The following is a 12,236-nucleotide window of genomic DNA, read 5'->3' on the forward strand; positions in this document are numbered from 1 at the left end:
ATTTTGCCAAATCAGCAATCTGTTTTCCCTTACTCAGAGACAGTGTTCCCTCTAATTTTGGGGGTGGGTGGGTGGGCGGAAAAGTATAGTGTCTGAGCGGCAGTCCCTTCGGGACTGGGCGGCACAGAAATAATAAATAAATAAATAAATAAATAAATAAATAAAATAAACAAACAAACAAATAAAAAACCCACCCTATTTTGCTTAAGAGAATTTCAAAATAAAATACTGTACTGTGTGTCTATAACAGTGAGCTCATAATAGGGCAACTCTATCAATATCAAAATGCCACTTAAATAGTTGAGCTAGTTTCAAACTAGATTTTGATTTTCTTTCTCTCTTCCTTACTCCCATTCTTTTTCTTTTTCTTTTCCTTCCTCTCTTTTTTCTGTTTCTCTCTCTTCCTCTCTCTCTCTCTCCTTCCCTCTCACTCTTTCCCTCTCGGCTTCTGGGCAGGTTTGGAAAACTCTGAGTTGATGATGATTTTTAAGTGAGCGATTGCTCACTGCTCAGCTTAGAGGGAACTATGCTCAGAGATTGTGTGTTGACAATGACTTGACTAGAACAGTGTTTCCCAACCTTGGCAACTTGAAGATATTTGGACTTCAACTCCCAGAATTCCCCAGCCAGCAAATGCTGGCTGGGGAATTCTGGAAGTTGAAGTCCAAATATCTTCAAGTTGCCAGGGTTGGGAAACACTGGACTAGAGCCTGTCCAATCCACTATTCATTCCAGACTGCCTCTGAATGACTCAGCATTCTTAACAGAGGCCTACCTTCTGTATTAAGACATTACCTCAGGATTTTTAATTCCTGATAAAAACCATGTGTTACTACATGTTGGTAATATGGAATCATTATAATATGTAATAAGTTACAAGACAGTCAGGACGCATCCGACGTCTTTTTAAAATGTTTGTCTATATTTGTTTATGTGTATTTATATCTAAATAAAGAAATTTTCTTAATTAAAAAAAAGAAATAAAGCAAAAAAGACAAAAGCATATTACAATACATATGGAAGACACTTCATTTGTTGAATACATTATTAAGCCTTGGTCATACAGAGTATAATATTGAACAATTTTTTCTATTGTCAATAAAGAGCTAGTTTGTAAGCAGAGAACAAATACTGTATGTACCCATGCAGAACCATAAATCTGTGATGGCACTATCTTTCCACCATAAAAGATTAAACTTTTTTTTTTCAGTACCTCTTATTGAATATGACTAGAATTCTTTATATAATGATTGATCTAAACTTCTGCCGCACGAATCCCAGCGACCTATTAGGTCCCACAGAGTGGGCCTTCTCTGGGTCCCGTCAACTAAACAATGTCGGTTGGCGGGTCCCAGGGGAAGAGCCTTCTCTGTGGCGGCTCCGACTCTCTGGAACCAGCTCCCCCCAGAGATTAGAACTGCCCCTACCCTCCTCGCCTTTCGCAAACTCCTTAAAACCCACCTTTGTCGTCAGGCATGGGGGAACTGAGATATCTCCCCCGGGCCTATACAATTTATGAATGGTGTGCTTGTGTGTATGTCTGTTTAATGATGGGGTTTTTAAATATTTTAAATTGTAAATTATTAGATTTGTTATAAACTGTTTTTATTGTGTTGTGAGCTGCCCTGAGTCTACGGAAAGGGGCGGCATACAAATCTAATAAATAAATAAATAAATAAATAAATAAAATATGATTCATAGTTGCATGCACTTATTTAAATCATAAATCATCTGAAGTCAATTTTGTAATCTTGGGCCAGTCACTAGGAAGGAGGCAGTGGCAAACCATTTCTGAGAAACCTCCTTTCATAATCAGTGAAAAGACTTTTCATTTTCATATATCTTGTGTGTGTGTGTGTGTGTGTGTGTGTATTTCATGTACAGTATATTGATTCATTATATATGTATGTAAGATGCCAGAAACCTGATAATTTGCCAAACTATTGTACCAGTAACTTTTGATATATAATGTTAATTATAATTAAAAAGACAATATGGTATCAGCATAACTTTCTATATTATGTGAATCAGAACCTGTCTATGGTTTTATTTAGAGAACCTTCTTTATGTCAGCAGAGGGCAGCAAGCGCAAACCATCTATCCCTGGTGTGAAAAAGAGAAGAGTGAATGAAAGAAGCTGGTTTATTTAGCATCCTGCATTATCTGTCAGACATCCTTTCTATATGGGAAATTTTCCGTAGAGATACCAAGGAGCCACTAATAGCCCAACTGATGCTTAATAGAGCCACTTTTCATAGACTAGGACTTTTACAGAGCAATTTCTGGCCTGACATTCTACCAAATTAGACAAACAAGGTGACTGTGGCTTCTCTTCCTCTTTCCCACTGAAAGTTCTCTCAACATACTTCAATTCAACCATGTCACTTTATTTGAGTCTTAATGATTTGTCCATTTATCTATTTTGAATAACAATAAGACCACTTTGATCCAAGGTTTCTATGTTATTCCAAAACAAGCTCTAGGGGAGTGGTTCTCAACCTAAGGGTTGGGACCCCTTTGGGGGTCGAACGACCGTTTCACAGGGGTCGCCTAAGACCATGGGAAAAGATAAATTTCCCATGGTGTTAGGAACTAAAGCTTCTATTCTGGCGCCTTGGAACTTATTTTTATAATCCGACCAATCAGGCGTTTATAGTGGGGGTGGCCCTCTAACCTTCCTGCCAATCAATTTAAAGCTCACTTGGGAGAATTGGCAATAGACTTATGGTTGGGGGTCACCACAACACGATGAACTGTATTAAGGGGTCACAGCATTAGAAACCACTGCTCTAAGGGTTGGTGTTCCCACGACACAATATTATTGGAGAACTGGTTGATTTACTCCCAACTCAGCTGAAGTGTAACTCACGGTAGAGCTGGTTTTCTTATATGACATCCCCCTTGGGAGTGAAATCTTGTGTCCCCTGCATGAGTTTAAGGTCATGCAAGAAAAATGTCAGAAAAATAATGGGCAGGAATAAAATTCATATGAGAAGTAGACTATTAAGAGGAGACTACCTTTCCTTAATTGCTTGAAATGTTCTGTTCAGTGCAAGGGAACTGCATGCGAAGTGAAAGGCTATTGGGCTTTTATTTATCTTTCCTATTATTCTGTATAGACTGAAGATAACGGGATGTTACTGCTGCAGAATCCCCACTAGCTTTGAACAGAACAGGTATTTTTACCCCTTTTTCTCAATATTTCAAATACACAGAAGTGAAAAATCTCAAAACGCTTTCAAATTTGAAGCCAATTTTTCCTTAATCTGACAAAAAGTTTGGACATTATATCCTATCGTTCCAAGTCAGCATGGCCTTTGGCTGAAGTTGAACACATCTTGCAAGCATTGGGCCAGAGAAACTTCAACCATCCAGATCAATGTTTCTCAATTTTGGCAGCTTTAAAATGGGTGGATTTCAACTCTTAGAATTCCCCAGGCATTACGTTGGGAGTTGAAATCCACCCATCTTAAAAGTTGCTATGCTTAAGAAACAGTGGCATAAGGTAATTTGAGAACCATTAGTCATTTGCTCCAAGTCCTTTGTTATTGGGCATTCAAATGTCCCTTTTTCTATGGTATATTTTATTTAATTTATTTATTTAGAATGCCTGGGGAATTCTATGAGTTGAAACTCACCCATTTTAAAGCTGACAAAACTGAGAAACATTGATCTGGATGGTTGAAGTTTATATACATGATACTAGTAAGGGAGAAACACTAGGAGAGGGGATGGAAGGCCCGCTGGTGCACTTATGCATACCCCTGGCTTAATAGGGCACAGCACTACAGCCACAGAGGGACCCCTGATGTGCCAAACTGAGCTAGGACATTCTTCTAAACTTTTCCCCACACCCCACAAGCAGATTGGCTTTGTTCACATAACACACTTAAGGACATAAACAAAGATGCTGAGCTTGATTCGTGAGATATATTGTTGGCAGCTAAAGGGATTCCAGGACCTTTGATTACTTCATGCAGTGTTTTTCAAATGCAACTAAGATGTGTGGACTCGGACCAGAATATCTCCGGGATGGCATCGGACCAGAATATCTCCGGGACCGCCTTCTGTCGCACGAATCCCAGCGACCGGTTAGGTCCCACAGAGTTGGCCTTCTCCGGGTCCCGTCGACTAAGCAATGTCGTTTGGCGGGACCCAGGAGAAGAGCCTTCTCTGTGGCGGCCCCGACCCTCTGGAACCAGCTCCCCCCAGATATCAGCGTTGCCCCCCACCCTCCTTGCCTTTCGCAAGATCCTTAAAACCCACCTCTGTTGTCAGGCATGGGGGAATTGAAATTTCCCTTCCCCCTAGGCTTATAGAATTTATACATGGTATGCTTGTATGTATGAGTGGCTCTTTAAATTGGGTTTTTTTAGATTGTTTTAATATTAGATTTGTTTACATTGTCTTTTTATATTGTTGTTAGCCGCCCCGAGTCTTCGGAGAGGGGCGGCATACAAATCTAATAAATACAAAAATACAAATACTTCAACTCCTAGAATTCCCCAACCATTCTGGGAATTGAAGTCCACACATCTTAAAAGTTGCTGAGGTTGAGAAATGTTGGCTTTCTGGTTGGGCCTATTGTGCAACTCAGAAAACAGTGTGTCTATGGAGATTCGCCACTACAGAACACTGCACGCCAAGACAACTAGACACAAGAACAGTTTTTCCCGAACACCATCATTCTGCTAAACAAATAATTCCCTCAATACTGTCAAACTGTCTAGTAAGTCTGCACTACTATTACAATCATTATTTATTTATTTATTTATTTATTATTAGAGTTGGAAGGGACCTTGCAGGTCATCTAGTCCAACCCTCTGGTGGTGCAGGAGATCCTAAATCACAGTAGTCCAATAGCAGTCCAGTCTTTTCTTGAAAGTCTCTGGTGTTGGAGTGTTCACCACCTCTGCAGATGTGAATTAAGTGTTATACCTCATAATTTTTGAGAAATCTGTATTTTCTTTTATGTACACTGAGAGCATATGCACCAAAAAAAAAATCCTTGTGTGTACAATCACACTTGGCCTAAAAAGAATTCTATTATATTCTCAGTCATCCACGTCATGGTTGTTCCAAAGATGCTTCTTTAAAAGGCAACTGGACTTTCTCTTTGTTTTTCCTTGAAGACCTTTTGCTTTCCATCCAAGAAACTCCTTCAGAATGGAATGGAATGGAATAGAATAGAATAGAATTCTTTATTGGCCAAGTGTGATTGGACACACAAGGAATTTGTCTTTGGTGCATATGCCCTCAGTGTACATAAAAGAAAATATACATTTGCAGTGAAGGGCTACCAAAATTTTTACTACCACACTGTGGGCATGACTTATGCATTTCCTTTCAACATCTTTCAGTGCATATTGGGTGTTCAGAGGTGGAGCTCCATTTTTGCTACCCCACTGCCCTCCCTCCGGGCAGTAGCCCACCCCTGTACATGAGATACAACACTTAATGATAGTCAGGGTAGAAATAAGCAACCAATTCATATTAGGAACCAGCCATTATAAATGGCAAGGATACCAGCCACAAAATTACAGCCATACAGTCATTTGTGGGAGGAGGCGAACTGAAGAAGCTTCTTGGATGGGAACTTAAAAGGTCTTCAAGTATAAAACAAAGAAAGTCCAGTTGACTTCTGGGGGGGGGGGGGGGAAACACCTCTGGGACCCGAAAACGGAAGTTCATTCAGCAAGCTGATTAAACCTGCCGGGTGAATCTCTACCCCTCTCCCCAACCCTCCCGGGGGCCGTTCTTGGCCTTCCTCGCTCACCCTTGTCAGTTAAGAGGCCATTTGTTAGCAATTAGAGGTGGGTGGGAGGGAGGGACAGCGCATATTTCGGCAGGGCTCCAAAGCCTCCTTCGCCTCTAACACTCCTTCTTCCCCGGCCCGCCCACCCCCTAGATTTGGGGGCAGCGTCTATGGGGGGAAGAGTAGTGGAAGGCGAGAGACACATAAGAGAGCTTAGGAGGAAGCAGCTTGGCACGTAAGAGTAGCCAGCCGTTTTGTTGGGACATTAGAAGGAAGTTTGTCTGGGCTGCGGCCCAAGGAGCGGAGTAAGAGGAGGACGGAGCGTGGCGGGCAACATGCTCGCTGCGCGCTAAACTTTGCGCCCGGGTGCGCCCGGAGGGATGCTCGTGAGGAGACGGCAAGCCGCCGCGGGGCCTTGAAGGGTGGGCGCCTCGCCCCGCCTTTTCGTTCCCTTCACCCAGAAAAAGCGGCAAGTTTTAGCGACGAGCTCCTTTGGATTTCGAAGGCAGCGGAGCGTCCCAGTCACATCCAAGGAACCGCCGCCCTTGTTTTCGAATGAGACGCCCCCGACCCCGGTTGCCTCCTTTCGGCCTCTGGGGCCTAGTCCCATGAGGTCGAAGCGCCAGCCTCTCGCCGTTTGTTTTCCCAGGCTCGGCTCGGACGGAGCGGGACTTCCGACGGGAGGAGAATGAAAGGTGAGTTCCGGCCTTAGCGGGGCGGGAGAGGACGAAGCAGCTGCCCTATCAATGGGCTTTCCCTTACACACATACACCTCTTCTTCTAGGAAACAACACACAACAACACACGGACACACAACAGATACAAACTAAAAGTAAACCGCTCTATCTATCTATCTATCTATCTATCTATCTATCTATCTATCTATCTATCTATCTATTTGTCAAACAATTATAGGATGATAATTTGTACAAATAAAACATTAGATAAGTAATGATAAAAAGTAATGATAGAAGACAATAGGACAGGGACGGTAGGCACAATGGTGCGCTTATGCACACCCCTTACAGACCTCTTAGAAAGGGGGAGAAGTCAATTGTTTAAACTCGACTGCAGGAAATACTACTTTAATAACTGAGTAGTTGATGCATGGAACTCACTACCAGACTCTAATATCATCACATAACCCACAAAACTTTACCCAATGTTGACCTCTCCCGATTCCTAAGAGGTCAGTAAGGGGCGTGCATAAGTGCACCAGAGTGCCTTCCGTCCCCTGTCCTGTTTCTCTTTTACTAATATCATCTCTATAAATATTGTTATATCTTTGTATACCATCAATACATAGGTGACAAAACAATTTTTTTAAAAAAAAACATCCCCAGTCGCCCCCTTGGACTGCTGTAGGTTAGGCAGAGTTGGGGAAAGGAGGCTGCTGCTGTCTTGGGAAATGTGGGTTATCTTCCCATCTTGAATTTTAACTAGACCAGATTTGAAGTCTTTGTAGAAACTTTACAGATGCTTTGGCACAACGTTTTGAGCATGTTGACAAATGTATCTTTTCTTTTATGTACACTGAGAGCATTTGCATAAAAGACAAATTCCTTGTGTGTCCAATCACACTTATTTATTTTATTTATTTATTTTGTTTTGTGAAGTAGGTATTGGTGGTGTACAAAGATATAACAATATTTATATACATGGTACTAGTAGAAGAGAAACATTAGGACAGGGGACGGAAGGCACGCTTTTGCACTTATGCACACCCCTTAGAATTAATTCTTAGAATAGAATTCTTTATTGCCCCTTGGCTAATAAAAATTCTATTCTGTTCTATTCCACTCTAAATTTGGATAGCTGATTGACAGCAGGAACAGGGATAGTGGAAGGAAAGCCATGTGCACCTATTGCCTGGTAGGCTTTTCAGAAAAAGTAGACTATAAATCAATATTGAATGAATTCCTGATATAATAACCTTGATTAGACTTCTGTGCTTAATATGCACTCAGTTTCGTTTGGTTAGTCGCTGCTTTAATAGGCTGTGTTAAATTCAGAAAATCGAGTCCGTTCTGTGATCAGGTTAAACAGTTGTGCTAATAGCTGAAGACTTAAGGAAGCAAGATAGCAATAGCATTTAGACTTATATACTGCTTCATAGTGCTTTTATAGCCCTTTCTAAGCAGTTTACAGACTCAGCATATTGCCCCCAACAATCTGGGTCCTCACTTTACCCACCTTGGAAGGATGATAAAGTTGAGTCAACCTTGAGCCAGTAGTGAAATTTGAACTGCTGAACTATAGCAATTATTTGAAGTAGCCTGCAGTGCTAAACTCTCTAACCACTGCACCACCCCGGATAGGATCACAATTATCCCAAACTGTGGCCTATAGACAATTGGAGAAAACCAGGGATATTTCTTACCGCACAAGGCCGCCTACTCCTTCAGATTCAAGATGGGTTATGATAAAACATCGAAACATCCTATTACAAAAGATACAATTGAAAATACAGTAGTAGTTGTCCACCAAGTGAAAGTCTTCAAAGTCTTAAATGCTTTATGGAAGACGAGTGTCTGTCAATCTCTTGAAGGATAAAAGGATTGGTATTAATCTGCCCTCATGTGGCCAGTTGTTCTGTCGTGTTGGGACTGTCACTGAAAATGTCACTCTCCAGGTCCCAACCTACTTGAGGGATTGAGTATCTGCAGCAGCCTTTCCCTAGCGTTTGCTGGCTGGGGAATTCTGGGAGTTGAAGTCCAAATATCTTCAATTGGCCAAGGTTGAGAAACACTGCCCTAGACAGAGTAGGATGTACAAATTCTACCTGCTGTATAACAACAGAACCCAGCATCTTGAATTGAGCCCAGATGCCGACTGACAATTAATACAGCAGCCACAAATTAGGCTAGCACTGATCAGCAAGTAGGCAATGACGGTATTCTGTTTCAGCTGTAGCTTCCAACTTATCTTCAGTGGTAGCCTCAATGAGAAAAAATGCTGAAAATCTGATAAGGGCACATATCTTTGTTTTCCCTCTCCTGTTCCAGGAGAGGGCACAATTATCAAACTAGTTGAAGGTATATAAAAAACTTTTCTGGCCCTATCCTCACCTGCTACTCTTAACAGAAACACATGATCTTTTAGGGAAGTGTAAACTCATCCAAAGAGGTAGATGGGTCATCCGTATATTGATGCTCACCAAACTCCAGAATAGTGGATGACCTCTCCCAAAAGCTTCATGGGGGTATTAATATTGGCTAGAGTAGGGGTGTCGAACTTGAGGCCCATGGCCTGGATGCCTCACACTCTGGCCACACCTACGTCCAGTTTAGCGAAGGGAGAAAAGGTCGCAATACAACATGTAACGACACCATGATGATGTGAGTTTGACACCCCTGGGCTAGAGGTGCCTTACACTGATGGACTCGAAGTAGCTATGTTTCCTTCTCTACCAAAAACTGGCTGGAATTACTTAAAACAAGCAGAAGCATTTAAAAACAGTAGATACCTTAGGAGAATTTGTATTTGTAGCGGTGCCCTTGAGATTCACAATCTTATTTACAGTCTTGACATCCTTTGCTGTAGGACAGAGAATATTAATTAATATTAAACCAATAGACGTATTGCCTGGTGATGCGAGTTATCAAATATCTGAAAAGCAATGCAGAGGGTGGGGGAGGAAGAACTGCTCTAGGGATGGCAATTGTATGTACTCCTTAACCTCAACTGAAATGAGAGGGAAATATGTACAGTCACATAAAGTAGTAATAGCCCTGCCAGATTTGACCACAATCCATGTAACCAAGTATTTTTTTCCCCAACATTGGCAATTCCCATATCCCACAAAGAGCAGTTTTCATACATCATAGAGGCAACAGCCGTCCCTTGTGGCCGATACTCTGTCTCTGTACCAAAACAGACTTTTTGTGTGGGAATCTGTTCAGATACCATCACAATAAGATTATTTCACCTCTTCCCCTTTGACATATATAGGATTACACTTCACATGAAAATCTCTTGACCTTCTTCAATGTGACATCCTGATGCCTATGCTCCCAACCCTTTCAGGTACTTTAAAGTGCTCTCAGATCTCTACTCTATTGTCATTTAAAGATAAAGGTTTCCCTGTCAGTCATGTCTGACTCTACTATATAGTGCTCACCTTCATTTCTTGGCTGAATAAGGCAGCGTTGTCCGAAGAGTGAAGGCTATAAATCCCCCAATTTTCGTTTCTTCTGATCAATTCTCCTTACCGTTTTCTGTCCCTCTTCTAGTTTTTATCTTATTTATTATTAGAGTTGGAAGGGATCTACCACTTCTGCTGGAAGTTTGTTCCAAGGATCTACTACTCTTTCAGTGAAATAATATTTTCTCACGTTGCTTTTGATCTTTCCCCCAACTAACTTCATATTGTGTCCCCTTGTTCTTGTGTTCACTTTCCTATTAAAAACACTTCCCTCCTGGACCTTATTTAACCCTTTAATATATTTAAATGTTTCAATCACGTCCCCCCTTTTCCTTCTGTCCTCCAGACTATACAGATTGAGTTCATTAAGTCTTTCCTGATACATTTTATGCTTAAGACCTTCCACCATTCTTGTACCCCATCTTTGGACTGGTTCAATTTTGTCAATATCTTTTTGTAGGTGAGGTCTCCAGAACTGAACACAGTATTCCAAATGTGGTCTCACCAGCACTCTATATAGCGGGATCATAATCTCCCTCTTCCTGCTTGTTATACCTCTAGCTATGCAGCCAAGCATCCTACTTGCTTTCCCTACCGCCTGACTGCACTGTTCACCCATTTTGAGACTGTCTGTCACTACCCCTAAATCCTTTTCTTCTGAAGTTTTTGCTAACACAGAACTGCCAATAGAATACTCAGATTGAGGATTCCTTTTCCCCAAGTGCATTATTTTACATTTGGAAACATTAAACTGCAGTTTCCATTGCTTTGACCATTTATCTAGTAAAGCTAAATCATTTACCATATTACAGATGCCTCCAGGAATATCAACCCTATTGCACACTTTAGAGTCATCGGCAATAGGCAATCCTTCCCTACCAAACCTTCCCCTAAGTCTCTGAGTGCTAGATCTTTCAGAAGGCCCTTGCTCTTTTCTCTTTGTCTGTTAGGCACTATCTTCGGGATCACCTTCTGCCACATAGCTCCCAGCGACCGATAAGAGCCCACAGAATTGGCCTCCTCTAGGTCCCGTCAGCCAAACAATGTCGGCTGGTGGGACCTCAGGGGAAGGGCCTTCTCTGTGGAGGCTCTGGCTCTATGGAACCAACTGCCTCCAGATATCTGTATCCTCCCCACCTTACCAGCCTTACGCAAAGCTGTAAAGACCTGGTGTGGCTATGTGAAGAAGCAAAGTATTTGGACTTAAGGTACCATACTGAATCTTTGTTAAGGAAACATGAGGATATCTCTACCTGGCTTTCAAAATGATAATGGAAGCTTTTGAAGCCTGGGAGAAAGCATGAAATGGCTCCTGGTGTGCAACAAATAGCACTTTCGCTTGGGTTGTGCAATTTGCAAAACATTGCAGAGTAGACCCTGCATTTAACCCCACTCTCCTTTCCTGCCCATGCTGCACAATCCGTCTTTCAAGGTTGATAATAACATTGCAAGAAACCACTCTGTGTTTAAGGTGAGCAGATGTTTTTGAAGTGCCAAAAGAAAAGAGTTGGCTTGTTCTTTAGAAATGGGATGATTGCTAGTTTTAGCCTTCAGGATTGATGAATGGGTAGCACAAACTTTTATTTTCATTTTTTAAAAAAGTAATCACAGAAATCCTGCTAGCAAGCAGAAATTCCCAGGATGCAAAAAGGGGTCAATTTGATACTTGCTAAGATGCTAAGGTAGCTCCTTCTTTGAAGTTCTTTGAAGTTACTACTGTAGCTTTTCTCAACCTGGCTCTTAAATTTCCCAACTTTGCTGGGGATTGTTGACATTCTGGTTCAAGAGACCTGGGCTGGGATATCAAAATGAGGAAGTCTATTCTAAATTCTAGCAAAATTAACAGGAATGATTCCATTTCAGCAAAAGACTAGAAGAGTTGAATTTCCTAAAATAAATGATTAAATTTATAACTATTATAGTGGCATATAAATCCAATAAATAAATAAATAAACTTTTCACTGCAACCATAGGCTTTTATCAGGATTCAGATTATTTTATGTTATATGTGTCTGCTCTTCCATTAACATGGAACATGATCCAATAGTGCATTTGCCTTTTTTAAAAAAAAAAAACACCCCACAGATGCAATCATAAATAAACCTTTCAGCACCAGACTATTTTTATGCAATTCTCAAAGTTGGCATGCTGCCCAGTGACAATTTTCTGTTGACATAAGGCAGTCATTCTCAAAACAGAACTGCTTGCATGCATGAGAAAATTAAATAAATATAGGAAGGCCTAGTCCACTTGATAGTATCCTTCCACTGTTTTTCTCAAGTTGTCTGATTGTGGAGCCATAGTAAGCCAAGTTTTGATCTTCAGAATAAGATCGCT

The 12,236-nt window shown here is 41.3% G+C and overlaps 1 protein-coding gene across 1 annotated transcript in view; it reads left to right on the plus strand.

Moving 5' to 3' along the window:
* The first annotated feature begins 5,815 nt into the window (after nt 1–5,815).
* Nucleotides 5,816–12,236, plus strand: part of SCARA3 (scavenger receptor class A member 3) — a 36,051-nt gene continuing 29,630 nt past the window's right edge. The window contains exon 1 of the mRNA XM_070734909.1: nt 5,816–6,450. Within this exon, the coding sequence (XP_070591010.1) occupies nt 6,444–6,450 (7 nt within the window). The 5' untranslated portion in view covers nt 5,816–6,443. The remainder of the gene's footprint in view (nt 6,451–12,236) is intronic.

The sequence above is a fragment of the Erythrolamprus reginae genome, chromosome 1 (assembly GCF_031021105.1).
Source record: "Erythrolamprus reginae isolate rEryReg1 chromosome 1, rEryReg1.hap1, whole genome shotgun sequence".
Taxonomy (NCBI): Eukaryota; Metazoa; Chordata; class Lepidosauria; order Squamata; family Dipsadidae; genus Erythrolamprus; species Erythrolamprus reginae.